General features: G+C 41.6%; 1 protein-coding gene across 1 annotated transcript; it reads right to left on the minus strand.

Moving 5' to 3' along the window:
* Positions 1-1882: 1882 nt before the first annotated feature.
* rnd3a (Rho family GTPase 3a) lies at positions 1883-13392 on the minus strand. The gene is made up of 5 exons (XM_088290560.1): positions 13101-13392; positions 12819-12906; positions 4774-4883; positions 3360-3494; positions 1883-3259 (listed from the first exon to the last, which is right to left on the minus strand). Exons 1-5 carry the CDS (start codon positions 13248-13250, stop codon positions 3011-3013), a joined length of 732 nt encoding a protein of 243 aa, XP_088146686.1. The 5' UTR covers positions 13251-13392; the 3' UTR covers positions 1883-3010.
* Between the last annotated feature and the right edge of the window lie 1826 nt (positions 13393-15218).

The following is a 15218-nucleotide window of genomic DNA, read 5'->3' on the forward strand; positions in this document are numbered from 1 at the left end:
CATTGCCCTTGGAAAAAGTGATTTAATGTGCCAAAAATTCACGAGGCAGCTTTTTTCCTTAAGCGTATGCATGTTTGTTTTCACAGTTAATTGTAATCGGCAACATCCTGTTTGCTTCAAATGAAAGACAGGTGTGCCTGAACTAAAAAAAAAAAAAAAAAAGAAAATACCCCGAGCCCAAAGAACATCATCCACAGGACAAAAACTTTCACCTTCAATTTAATTTTCTTTTATTTTAAAAGGAAAATATACAATTCAATAAATATTGTGGCAACAACATCGACAAGGTGACATCAACATTAGAGAAAACATGAAAAAACACGCAGGCAGGAGATAGCATGAAACCAAAGATTTGGGTCACAGCACTGGCGGTAATTTGGCACGTTTTAAAACTTGCGTTACGAATGCGTCATTTCCTGTGTGTGTGTCTTTTAAACGGTTAAATTCACTTGCTCCAACATTGGCCTTCAGAACATTGACATGTTTGAAAATAGACCCTGATGACTCAAATTAAAACATTGTGTCAGCATGGTGCAAAAAAAAAAAAAAAAAAAAGAAAAGGCAGCATTAACACTAGCTGCTCTCTCCTGGAGGTGGAAACTTGACCCTTAATGACTTTATAGTAGGATAAATATAATCTTAAAATACACCATTGGCTCGAAGCACATGGAAAACTGAAAGGGTAATCAACTGACAACGCTAGCAACCAAGTCGACATTGTAGCCTAGAGAAGAGACTTAGCCTATGAAAAAAGATGCCGCTTTGGTCGACTTTTGTCAAAGAGCCATTTAACTCATTGCTACTGAACGCAAACAACATTTCCAATGCTAATTGTTAGTACAATAAAAAACAAAACAAGGTTGGGTTGGTAATCATTGACGACACGACAGCCTTCTTCTTGTTGCTGTGTACCACATAGCATAAATAAATTAGCCACCACCTGTTCTCAGAGAATCGTTGCATATGTTGCTGTAGCTTTATACAGGTGTTTTTTTGAGGATTTCAAATATTGCCAGCTTTTAGATCCAACTAGTCAAATGAGCTGTTAACACAACCTAAAAAAGAAATAGTAAACAGCAAGAAACGGGAGATTGGCGCAAGACGAACAAATAACAAAGGTTATAATAAGTATCTGCTGACACAACAGACTGATGTGCGAGGGACGGACTGATGATTGGACCCTCTAAACTGCAGCATCCCCTCATCTTTGGTACCGTGGGAGATTGCAATTGCAACAACAGTTACTATTTCTCAAAGAATTCTGAGGCTGAGGTACTTCAATATGACAACAATTACTATAAGCCTCAACGCCGGGGTATACTTTGGGTAATACACAGGTTTCAAACTTAAGGCTCAGGGGCTGGATCGGGACCGCGACATCATTTTATGTGGCCCGCAAAGGCAAATCATGTGTGTCGACTTCATGTTTCTTTCAAATTGTCTGAGATATTGGGAGCATTTTTTTAGTTATCCTTCAATTTGTTGAGTATATGTGATAACATAAGGAATCATCCATTTATTTGGGTTCGCAGTCATAATGGGTCCTTCAAGGGACACCATAATTATGATGCGGCCCGTGACAAGAATTAGGCTATGTTCACACTGCAGGCCGTAATGCCCAATTCTGATTTCTTGTTAAAGCTGATCTTTTTATGTGCTCATCCACACACAAAAATAAATGTGACTTTGAATGCAAATGCATCGCATCAGAGAAGTGACGCAGATGTGCACAAATATGATGTTGAGTGACATGCACCCCATAAAAAAGAATAGACGTCACATGGGGCAGTGTTTATGGAAGCAAATATGCTCCGTGTGTAGGGGATTATTTTGGCATTTCATAGCGATAGCAAAGCAAAGTGGGTGGAGGTAGAAATAATGGCGACATCTACTAAAGATGATGCCATGTAAGAAATGAAGCGTCTGCATTGCTGAATTACTATCACCACAAATGTTTCAAGTACGATTAAATTCAAGTCAATTGTATAGTCAAGACTGTTACTCAAATGAATGCAGATTCATGGACAATTTCCCGTAGCGTCCCGTGACGTGTAGGTCGGATGTGTACGGATGAGCATTCATACTGCAGTTGCATCGCATACATATCCGATTTCTATCCACACATGAACGAAACCTAAAACATATTGAAAAGAAATCTGAATAATACTGTTCACCCAGCATACACATTTGAGTAAGAAAAATCTGAATTGAGCTGCAGTATGAATATAGTCTACGTTTGACACTACTGGGGCAATGATGAGTTGTTATGAAGATTGTTGGAATATCCAATTCCAGATGATTTGGAAAATATTCTGCCTTTAACATTTTTTGCCATCTAAAATGAATATTAAATAAATCTATATGAAATTGATGACTAATTGACTCCTTTTCCCAAACATTTCTTCAAGCACTCAACCCTTGTGGAGACATGCAATTTCCAGAACAAGCGATCATGGAAAAGTGACGCTGTTCTACAACAATGACTTCACATTATACAACATAACACAGACGGGACAAACAGCATCTTTATTATGCCGGGCTGCTGTGACTTGACAATGTGTTCCTGTGAAGCCCAGCGCCAACCATAGCAGCACCTCTTTGCCCCTTTTTGCTGCAAATCCCATACAGCCGCCCACCCGATCATGCCCCCATCACAATGTCACATGTTCTTTTGAGCGCCATAATGACATCACTTCTCCAACTTGGTTCCTGTGGGCGTGTCCTGCATCTGCTTTGTTCTACTACAGGGAGCAGGAAGTAACCCACTTCCCGAGCAGGTAGCACGCTGACAGTTAGCTTCCTCGACAGCCGGGGAGGGGGACGTCCAGAGCGGGACTGTAATTGGTGCAACGTATTCCAGGAATTTGTACATGAATTGGCTCTTATAATGCCCCTTTCCAGACACAAAATGGGTCTTTCTTATGCAGGAAAGAGGCATCCCCTGTGGCTTCCTGCTTGCTCCATGCTCAGGCCCCAATCCCGTCAGTCCATTGCCCCTCACTTCCATCAGTCACATGACAGAGCAACTTCGAGCCTTGTCCTTGCGGAGGTCTGAGGCTACAGCTGCCATGTCGGGCCTGCCAGGCATGTGTGAAATCCTCTTGCTGGCGCGGGCGGTCTTGCTGCGTTTGACATTTTTGCTGTTCTTGTTGATGCAGGCCAACGTGGCCACGTGGAAAATGTCCCGCACACTGTTCTCTGATTGCTGAGCTGAGCACTCGATGTAAGGCGCAGAGATCTGCTTGGCCATGCTGGAGCCCTGTGGTAGCAAAGATATGGTCAATGACGGATGGGGATAGGATCTGTGCTTCCATCTTAAAGAAAGGGTGCAAAAAGCATGATTTGAAACTTTAGTGTACCTGGTCATAAGACACGGGGGTCTGCCGGTGGTTTGAGAGCTCCACGAGCGTGTTCAGGTCAGTGCGTAGGTCTGATTTACAGCCAACCAGCAGCATCTTGGTATTGGGACAGAACTCTAGTATCTCCCCCTTCCACTGTGAAGAAATAAACAAAGTCTCAAATTAAGGACTCCGAAGTGAAATGTCTGCTGATTCTTCTTGAAAAAGGTTGATTTTGAGGTACAAAGGTCAGCACCACAACTTCCTCTATCCCCAAAGGCTTTGAAGCCTGGTCTGAAGGGGGTGGGGGGCTACAAATAATCTCCATGTTTCCTTCCTGCCAACAATAGACACTCTGTGATGGATGGACAGTCTCTTAGGGCTTTAATCTGAGACGAAACTGCCTCTCGCCCAGGCCACTCAGTCAGGAGATCAAGTTCACCGAATATAAAAGGGAAATCGTACCGCGCAACACCCCCACTGCAACATGCAAGCCACCTGACCCTTAGTCTACTTCCGTGGTAGACACATTCTACAAAAGTTGTCACAGTTCCTTTGTACAGGTGATAAACAGCTGGATGTGCCCCTGGGTCTTTTTCGAGTTTTACTTTCCCCATCCTTTCTGAGTCTGGTACAAGATAAGGAAAAACTAAATGTTCAGTGCTTAGTGCCAAAAATGCCATGTTGTAACTTTTATGGGATGGCAACAACAAAAAAGGGGAGTCTTAGGGAGTATTGTGCAAAACTCACATAATAGAATGTTTTTATTTTTGGGAAAACCCCTTTGCATTTTTTGAGCGAAGCTGTTTCGGAGAAGCCGACACGCCACCAGTCTGATGATTGATGTTATTAATACACAGTAACATGTGGAAATCAGACTGATCATCCACAATCAGCAGATTAAAACCACATCAGTTCCATATCACGTCAGTGGAAATATGTCACTTCCTTCTTTCAGCTCTGTAATCAAGTGCCACTAACTTCAGACTTTTTTATCCAGAAAAATGGAAGACAGGCTTTTTGCCAGCAGACCAAACACAACCCGAACCTTTAAATCAGTGCTTCTCAAATAGTGGGGCGGGCCCCCCCGGGGGGCGCGCTGTGATACTGAAGGGGGCGCGTGTGAACCTGGGGAACATGCTTTTTTTTCTGCCGTACTACAGTAAAGTGTAATTGCACATTCACTCCAGTAGTAGTCAGTGGCGCTCTCATTGTCCATTGTGCGGAGCGAGTATTAACTCTACGGTGTAGGTTTGTTTTGTAATGAAAATGCTATTAGTGATAGTTGCGGTGCAGAGTGGGTGGTGGGGTGGCGGCGCAAATTATTTTCTTCTTGCTGGGAGGGCATAACAGAAAATAATTGAGAAGCACTGCTTCAAACGTTGACACACGTTGAAGGGTTAAAGAAGAGACATTGTAATCAAAGACAACTGACCTTCTTTAGAACACTGTCGAGCGTTTCGGGACGACTGATGTCAAAGCAGATGAGCACTGCGTCTGAGTCTGGATACGAAAGCGGCCTCACATTGTCGTAGTATGGAGAACCTGAAAGAATGACAAATGAGGAGGTGGATTATGCGCATGAATCTAGGTTTCTATGACACGCACCCTCTTTTCAGAGGTGTAAAAAAAAAAGTGGTGCAATTTCTCTGACAGAGTGGTTTGTTGAGCATGTGCGAATGCAATCATTCAAGGGGTGCAACCAAACAAGCAGAGACCATCTCATGAAGCAGCAATGTTATCCTGGTCAACCGCTGTCCAATTTGCGAGTTGGTCCATAGGTTGGGAAACTAACAAATTTCACATCATCTGTCCAGGGTAGGGCAACATCATCTATCATTATCTAAAAAAAAAATTTAAGAATAAAAAAGTATGAAATGAACAGGTTCAGAAATGTGGCAAAGGAATTCCATAATTAATTTATTGCTGAAGCTATTTTGGGATCAGCCAAAGAAATCAGCCGGTACCAGATGCTTTTTACTAAGATAAATAATGTGAAGTGTTCATCATTTGAGGGAGGAGCCCAGACCTGACCTCCAAAATCAACAATGAATTTACAAAGGAATGCACTTCAGTTGGTTACGTGACATAATCCATAGCAACTGAGAGAGCAAAACAAATAACACAATGAAATCTGCTGACTATGACAAGATCCTGCTCACCAAAAAAAAAAAAAAAACCTCTGCAGAGAAATAGAACCTCAGAGTGAGGAAACGACTCCCTCCTCAAATTGAAGCCATATGCGTTGGAGACGCCCTTTCTTCCCGACAGACATCATGGTCAGGAAGTGCTGGGGGGAGGGTTGTGTAATGTCAAGGTGAGTCAAGATCACATGACAAGTTATGGCCGACCACACACAAATGGCTGCCAAAAATCTGGGGAATTTTGTTATGGGGAATTGAAGTCTCCCTTGGGAGGTCCGTTTCCAAACACTGAACAGCCAGGAATGCACACACACACACACACACACACACGCACACACACATGCACGTCTTAGTCTCTTAATTCAAACAGTCTTGGTGGGGCGCAGAGAGGGGCTTGGGGAGGGGGGCACCATTTAAACAATCCATGCTTCCTTTCAGGTGAAATAGAACAGCGACACTAGCTGATGGATACATGAACCCGGTCACCCGTTGGGAGAGCCAGAGTCACTTGAATGTAGCATGCCACAGTTTGACCAAGAATATTAGCGTAAACACTGTATACATACAAAATATGGTCGTACATTGAAACATAAAAAGGATCTCCGTCTTGTCCAAAATGTCTTGCTCTGTTGAAGAATTATGTTGCAAGACGGAATTTCAAACTGCTCTTTGCATACAGTGCACCATGAATGCTGTCTGCAAAAGTAGCTTTTTATTTTTTTTTTTTTACAAGAGTTAAACACATTTGGACCTCTCTGCGGTATAGGAGGCAATCTTGGCAGCATGTTAAAGAAGTGGATAAATGCGTGTTTACATTGGAACATGATGGGGTGTAATGTTTGAGGGAATCTGCACCGTTGCGCTCCGGTTGCAGGCCTGCGTTCCACAATATCACCGCTTCCAAATGTTGATCCAGGGGGCCGATTCTTTGAAAACATTTCCACCAAGTGCTCCAGTTGAGCTTGCCACAGTACAGTATAAGACATCCAAGTAATCTGGTTGATGTTTTCACCACAGGGTGTGTAGGCTGCACAGTGATAGCGCTGCCAGCAATGTGATGCGGTATAACCTGCAAGTGAAGTCAACAAATAATGCAACATAATAAAAAAAAAAGCCAGAAATGGAGGTGATTCTGTATTTGCTGCTCATACATTCTTCTTCATGCAGAGATTGACAATCTCTATCAAGCCTTGGCTTCCGTACCATGCCAATGGCACAGCACAGAAGAGTGGCTTTGGTGGAAAAAAAAGCTTTGGTGTCCCAATGATAAGCAATTTGAAAGTGAAAGTCTGACATGGTCAATGTCAAGCCTGAAACTACACAAAACACTTTCTTCTCTTCTCTTGGACTTTCCACAAGATATGTTTCAGAAATACCCAGTCTTGTTTTCCCCTGGACCTTCCACATGTGCTTTGTTCAAGGAAGACATCTATTAGAGGTTTCATCAGTCAAGCAAAAGCTCTAACTCTTAGCAGACATTATTGTCCCTTTAGATCAAGAAAGAATTGGGGATCAACCACAGGAATTTATTTGCTATTTTTCATGGCTGTCCTGTTAAAACACATCATAATGTTTCAACGTTTTCTTTATTCTCCGTGACTGAAATGGCCAGAGACATCGGCCCAATTCCAATCCCCAACTACACCCGACGGCCCTCATTAAAGTGTACACAAAGTGGAAGTGCACGCAGTGTTCCAGAGGGCAGGTTACAAGCTTACAAAAATTGCTGAATCGGGACGTTGCGTGTTGCGCCATTGGCTTATGCCACTATGTCATCAAACATGGCAGCACCAGTTCTTGTGTTGGCAATTTGACTTCAGTAATATAGTAGTAAAGTAAAAAGTATTCTGGCTTCCAGTTGATGGCAGCTATGACTCCATCACTACTTGCATCACCTGCACGATCTGCAGCGCATGCGCAGAAGGTCGCAGAGTGCGGCAAATACATTATGACAAAATACGCAGGCGACTTACGTACGTACTAACTTAAGTATGTATGCGGTAGGGCTGGGCGAGTTTGCTTAAAAATTAAATCTCCAAATTCTGCTTTAAATAAATTTTACAAACTTTTTTTCATAACTTTAAAATTTTACAACCTTAAAAGATAAAAATTTCTACTTGCATCAATTAATGTTACGACAACGTATTTGTGCTACCCAGTGAAAAAAAGAAGACAAGACGAGATTTAAAGTTGTCTTGACGAGTTAAAGATCATCATGATGAGATTAAAATTCATTAGATGTGATTTAAAGTCATCATGATGTCTTTAAATCCCATCATCACAAGACCCATTCACATACATTGGCCAATGTGTTCGGAATAAAGTTGAAAAACAAAAATGCAATTCAACAAAACACGAGTGCATTTTCCCGCTCATTAATCATTGTGGTATGTAAATTTATGACTTCATGTTTAGATGAATCCTGGCATCACGACTGAGCTACGTGACTGACTGGTTGACTTCATGCTGCCATGGACGTCCTATTTCAGGATTCCCTTCTCAACTATCGGCTTGGCGACTTTAAATCCTCACTTTAAATCTCATCTTTTTTTTTTTTTCTCGTTGGGTGAAACTAATACGCTGTCATATAATATAAGATCACAACAAACAATTTTGCCGAGGTACAGGACCAGAGGTCTACTTGTGTGTGTGTGTGCATGCTACCTTTTGTTGCAATGGGCTTCAAACAAGATTTGCAGCAAGGAGTCACTTATTTCAGGTATGATGCTGCAAACCCAAAGCACTGATGATACTCCTGCTAACAAATGTTTTCCCCTCTGTAGCCTCTTTGCGCGACTCTAATTAGCATAACTTTGGGACAGAAACAAGGGGGCAGGCGGATGCTAAAATAGGAGTAGGAAGTTTTTAAAAAAAAATGTAAATCGAAGTGCAAGTGTGGGGATTGGGATTGGGCCTCATACAACCAGAATGTTGGCCGTAATCAGGTTTTTTAAAGGCCATGTAAATGCACGTGAAAACCTGAATATTTCTAAAGAAAAAAAAACCCACAGTTATAAAAGAAATAGAAAAATAGATACCATTTTTGCAAATTGTGCCGAGCTGCTGTCAACAACTAATCTGGATTTTCATGCCGTGAGGAAACACGAGTATGGTGAGCTGAAATGAAGGAGTAAACAGCAGCGTGCTGACAGTTCTTCGACACCGCAAACAACAGCTAGTGTTATTCCCAGCTATTTCGGGAAATTTGGCCACAATTCTACGCGGGCTGAGGAAATCACGACTGGAATAACTCATTTTATGTCCCCACAATCTAGTTGAGTGTGAAGGATTTCAAGACTTGCTGCATACCGTCGAGTCGAGATATGCATTGCCATACCGCTTTGTTTCCATAGTTTACTCTGAATTTTGTTTACTTATCCAATGCAACAAAGTGATGTTATTCAGCATGTCTATTTTTGTCCCTGTCTAAAAATAAAAACATTGATATTACCATTTTATTTGTTTGTTTACAGTGCCATAAAGCAACAATGCTCTGTGATAAGGGGTCTTTTACATGTTTGGAAATATTCTAATAATGTCATTTTATACATTTATTTTATAATTTTTTTTTTTTTATGGTTGTCTACAACAATTTGGAACTATCTCAAGAATTTTCAACTATCGCTTTGTTTATCGTATTGAATTGAAACACATCCCTTCTAAACCGAAGCGAATTGTATCGAACAATTCTATCCTTACAGACCTCTAGATACGTACCAAATCGGCTTCATACCTGAGATTCCCATCCCGAGTATACAGACACACGTACATGTTTGTATAAGTCTCATTGGAAATAAGCAAGAAGAGGTAAACAAGGTCACAAGCAGAAATGGCGTCTATTTGCGTCACAACGTCTGTGCGTTGTCGTTTTCAATCGGATTATTCAAATGCGGGACCAACTGTCCGCTCATGTAAACGGATTATTACGAATTTTTCAGGAATTGGAATTTTGACCTTAAACTGGATATTGATAAACGTAGGCATGGAGGCAGTTCTCCAAAAAAATACAGTTTTCAGCAAACCAAACAAAGAAGTATGTTTGGGAAAAGTCTGAACGTTGAACCTACAATAAGAAGAAAAGAGATTAAAGGGAAGTCGAACCGCCCTCCCCAAAATGGTTTTCACACCTGCATACACTCACACAGACACAAACTCAGGTGACTGCCATGTAATTAGCTCCTGTCATTGTTCTCACAGGATTTGTACATCGAAAAGGAAGATTCACACGCAGCCCCGCTCCTATTTTCAGGCTTGCTTCACTTCACAGCAGCTGCAATGACAATTGCCACGTTACCTCAAGTTTACGGGTGCTCTGAAACTAGTTTGGAATGCAGATACTGTATTCCATCGTACTGACTGTGTACTATGTTGACAACACTGGCTTGCTGAGACGGATAGTTGTGCAATCTAAGGCAAAAAGGCTGTCCCGGAGTTAGCCACGATAAAAGTAACGGAAAAACCTGCTGATTTCATGCATAGCTATCATAGTTGAGCTCGAGCGGAGGAGCGCGTGTGCATGCAGAGGTGTTGAGACACCTGTGGAAAAAGTGATAAGCATGTTCTGCATTTCAGGCCCACGGAGCTTATATAATCACTCAACTCTGACAAAAAGGGTCCATGCAAGATGCTATTGTTAACCTTGATATCACAAAGCTGCAAAACAAGAAACAATAGGCAAATTCAGAATAAAATGCACCCACCACGATATGAGGCAATGTTTAACTAGTTCACTACCCGCATTTTTTTAATTTGCATTTCTTTGTTTATGTAACAGGAACAGTGTCGCCACACTTAATTTGAAAAAGTAACTCAGTTACTTTCCTAATTACTTTTAAAAGTAACAGAAGAGAATGCACAATATGAGTGTGAGTGACCCTGTGGCTGAAAAATATTTGCTGGTTGTTTTTTTTTTTTTAAGTTTTACCAAATACTGCTAACTGCTGCAACTTGAAGGCAATTAATGGTAAGTGTCATTAGTTATGAAAAGCGTTTCCCAGCTAAAATTCTGGCGGCACCTTCTTATCAAAGCAAAAAAACAACTTCTATAAGTAACTTCAGTTTGATTACTTGGTTGGGAAAAGTAATATATTAGTCGTTACTGGAATTTTTTTGGCTTCACTGAACAGGATTAAGCAAAATTATTCATGTATGTATATTTCTTCAAATTCTGTGGAGAGGCTGGGCATGAGGGTCAGTAAAATCTGGGAAAATACTGTGGAAATATCAAAAGAAAAAAAACAGGAGAGAATCCTTTATCCAAATGCACACAACAATTGGAGATTTTTTTTTTTTTTAAGTAAAATAGTTTTGAAATTATACTGCTCCCACAAGGTGAGGCTGAGGGCACTGCTTTTCATTTTGTGTCCTCTGGCGTCTCCTGCCAATTGACTAATTCACCAATAATTAAATTTGTCTATGTGGGACCAGTGAAGCACATCACTTCAATTTGGCCCTGCTAAGGATCCGGACCTGCGGACACAATAGGGTTCTTTGTCCAGGGGATGGCGAAACCTTTAGTCTGAGGAATGCCAGACATGCAGCTTTAATTCGAGCCCAGAAATGTGATCTGAGGCAACGATGGCTGCCAACAGGGGAACGGGGTACGTTCCTGGAAATACTTGTTGCTGCAGAATGTGGGAGGCTCATCCCAGTCTTACTTTGACATGGTCTCAGACCGCAGGTGTCCACTCAATGTAAAATAAATGCTGCTCACGAGAATTAAGGCAGGATGGGCAAATGGAATGCAGTGCAGACTGTCAGAGGTCCGCCTCGATGACCTGAATTAGTCCTATCTCAACCTCCATCATTAAACACACAATGCTCATTAGGTTGCCCATCAAGGGACAACAAAGACCCCCCACCATATGTGTGTGTAGGTGTTTTGTGGCAGGGGGTTGGGGCTCGGAGATTGTGTTTGACTTCATTTCTGTGTCCTGCTCTTTATCTAAGCCTGCCGGTCTTTGTTTGAGTGCACACTAGGACGTAGCACATAATGGATCGATAGGGTGGCCGAGGCTCTATCAGCGTCTGTGAGCTTCGGTGGGGGTTGAAATTGAGGTGGGGTCATCTAACAACGTCAAAGAAAACACCTCCACAAACACATTGAAAGACTCAAACATACAACTATGAAAGGAAGGGAAAAAAATGTCCCTGGGCGACTGTCCAAGACTGTGCAATAAAACACACTTTATTTTCTTTGCCTTTCACAAGTCACACAAACAGTGGGCGTGAAGGAATTTGAAATGTGAGCAATATTTGACAGATGTTTCTTCTCCCGCATGAAAATATGTCCTACCTACGCTGCTCTTTCTTCTTCAAGAGGGATTTGCCTCTGTTTGCATCACCTTGTCTCTTTAAGGCACACAAATATTTTGAGGTCTAAAAAAAGTTAGTCAAACACCACTGAGGAATTCCAAACCTGAGAAGAGCAACAGCTGGCTGTCTGCGTGGCCCCACCCATGTGCATTTTCATCACCCGCCTCGGCCCAACACCCTCACCCCGTATTCACATGCAGCATATGCTGCGCTTGCGCCTGACGGACTGACTTATTGCTGTGCTTTTCAAGGCTCAGACATTGACGGATGAGCGGGGTTGTTTACACCCCCCAACACAAACACACACACATGCACAGGATGCCGCAGCTCACTTGGCCCCTGACCGCAAAGTCTACAAAACATTCTATATAAAAAAAAAAAAAACTGAGGAGGCAGTACATATGTTGTAAGACTTGACGTTTCTCAAAACTAGGCCACTTTCCAAAAGTGTGTTATCCAGATGTAAACGCTAATAACATTGTGCATTTTTGTTTGAATGCTTGCAGGCTTTTCAAGTTTGATCCAAATGGCTCAGATTCTCATCAACAATTAATAAAATATGTAAATACTTTGTCTAGGGGACATGTTGGGACACATCAGGGGAACACGTTACAGTCTATTCATAGTGTCGTTCATTTAGGTCAGTTTCATGAAAGATGCGCCTTTCAAGTAGCACAAAACCACAGTCATGCATGACATCACATGACACATTCCCCACAATACACGTGTTTAGCCAGCATCAAAGGACTAAATGTCTTTCTGCTTTTTCTTTGGCTTTTTTTGAGCAGCCTCAACAAGGGGCTTAAGCCGTTAAACATGGTAAGGGAAGGGAACAATAGACCCTACATGCCAAAAGTAAGGGAAGTCCCAATCAAGCCTTCATGTGCGCCATTTGTCATCCATCCATCAAAACTAAAATAAATGATTTCATTGTTTAGATGTCCATTTATGGAAATGTGGTTTCAAAGCTTCAAAAGAGTTTCAACACAAACATGAAGCAGAGACATGAACATGCTGTTACCTGAAGTGTCCCACAAGCTGAGTTCAATCCTCTGTGTGTCGATTTCAAAACTGGCCGTGTAGTTCTCAAACACAGTGGGGACATAACTCTGCCAGGACAAAAAAAAAATGTGAGGACAAGAATCACCGCATCACCGCACACGCCACACCACTCCATCCAGGCATGCATTAAAGAAGGAAGGATGAGATGAGCGCAAAGCCATTGCCATCGTCATTAGCGCATCCGAGGTCTACGTTTGCTAATGATCCAAATCTTCCACATCATGTTGCAAAATGTTCTCACCTCAGGGAAGCAGTCTTTGGCGAACACGTGAAGCAGAGCGGTCTTCCCGCACTGACTGTCTCCCACCACAACGATTTTACACTTCACACTCGGACTAGGATCCATGGCGGATTTCACGGAGAGTTTCTGACACGGGCGTCTTTCCTTCATTGAGTGACTATGATTTGAAAACAAATCCGAAATAACAGTCCGCCGTTTGGTGCGTGTGGATGCTTGAAGGTGCCTCGTTGACGAACTCCCCGAGTTGTGTGCGCCTGCTCCAAGCCGGTTGAACCGTCTCCCGCTCACTCTTATAGGGCCATGGGAACCATCCCTCCCCCTCGTGCGCAGCTCAGGCCTCTTCGCACAGCTCAATGCGTTGTGGCACCCCCTCCTGGTTGCAAGTGTCCAAAAAATGTTGACAAGGACAGAACAGCGGTGGTCCTCCTCGGGTTTCCGTCACCACGTTTCGCAGTACGTGCTCTTTCAGACGAAAATGTCAACGGCTTAATAAATAATAACGGGCGTTTTTTTGTGTGTGTGCGTGTCGTATTCCGGAAAAGTGACACGTCATAATATATTTTCTTCTCGCCAATAATAGTATGCAATATCCTTTTCAATAACTTAGCACAAATCGAAAAAGCAAAAGACTCTTCACAGTCCACACAAAATATTCCATCTTTTTTTTAAATGGAATTTGTGCTGTTCCTGAGAAAAATAAATAAACACAGCCATGACACATTATTGTTCAAAGGGGCCGCCAACCCTCCAAAATTCTTCACATTAAAATGTTCAATTTGCCTTCACTAGTTTAAACACAGCATTCTAATTAATACAGAGTGTGTGGAATTTGAGTTAAGCAGTAAAATTCACCAGTTTTTAAGCAATCTCATAGGCGGCCATTTTGTCACTTCGGTAGACTGAAAATGACATCACAGTTCCTAATGACTCCGGTGGCGACCAATCACAGCTCACCTGTTTTCTGAAGTTGAGTCATGGTCGTTGACGCCCTGAGCAATAGTGATGTCTTTTTCAGTCAACAGAAGATACAAAATGGCTGCTCCCTGGGATGGCTGAAAATGGGTGAGTTTTACTGCTCATATTCTACAAACTCAATACTAACCAAAATGCCACGTTTCGACGAGTGGGCCTACACAGAGTTCATTCTTGTAAAGAAAATTTTGGGATTGACTTCCCCTTTAAGATTTAGCTACTCAACCTTTATGCTATCTAAATGACACTTACACAAAGCTTTCAAGTGTTGTGAACTGAGTAGCAAATATTACCAATTTACCCAATCGTAGTGTCTAAAAAGAATCTTACTGCGTAAATTGGTGATTTTTAGGCTGGCACAAAAGATAACGCATACACGATAAGTCATTCTTAAAGCTGACAGCATCAAATGTTTACATTTCAACCATGGATGGGGAATAACTTGCTTCTCTGAATGTGTTGCTGTCGTCGTTAATGCTCCCTGCACGTTCTTCCATGTCGCTTTTGTCCCTGTTTTTTCTTCCTGATTCTCTGAGCCAATCAAGATCTTAACTGGAGTTGACTTCATGTCTCTCTATTTGTCTTTTCTTATGACCCATCCTCATTTATGGAAATTGAAAACAGTTATATAAAATAAAAAGTTCAGATATGATTTTAAAATGGAGGAAGTAAAAGTATAAAATTGTAGAAAAATACATGTAAAGGACAGATAGCTAATTAAGCAGTGTCGATTTTGTTACTTGTCTCCACGGTTAGTGATATATAATATATTACATATTACAAAGTATTTGGGTTATGTCTGGTCTATGTCATAGTGAACCAAATATTCACTGTATTTGGCATGGACACAAAGTTAATCTACATATCCAGTAAGCACATTTCAATGTGCCTTCCTGAAAGAAATTAGCAATGAGCTGTGATCATGGCATTATTATTTATATTATGCATAAAGTATGCTAAAATTCCAATTGAAACAAATGCTAGTTGCTCCCATCATTTTCTTAACCACCAAAAATGGCTGACAATACTGGCCTTACGGAGCATAAATCAGAACCATAAAAGGTTACTATGCTACTATAATGAAATATCTTGCACACTGTATGATAGTAGCAGACCAATAGAGATCTAAATGTATTATTAAAGTTT

The sequence above is a fragment of the Idiotropiscis lumnitzeri genome, chromosome 3 (assembly GCF_059441095.1).
Source record: "Idiotropiscis lumnitzeri isolate Australia: NSW breed Sydney's pygmy pipehorse chromosome 3, RoL_Ilum_1.0, whole genome shotgun sequence".
Taxonomy (NCBI): domain Eukaryota; kingdom Metazoa; phylum Chordata; class Actinopteri; order Syngnathiformes; family Syngnathidae; genus Idiotropiscis; species Idiotropiscis lumnitzeri.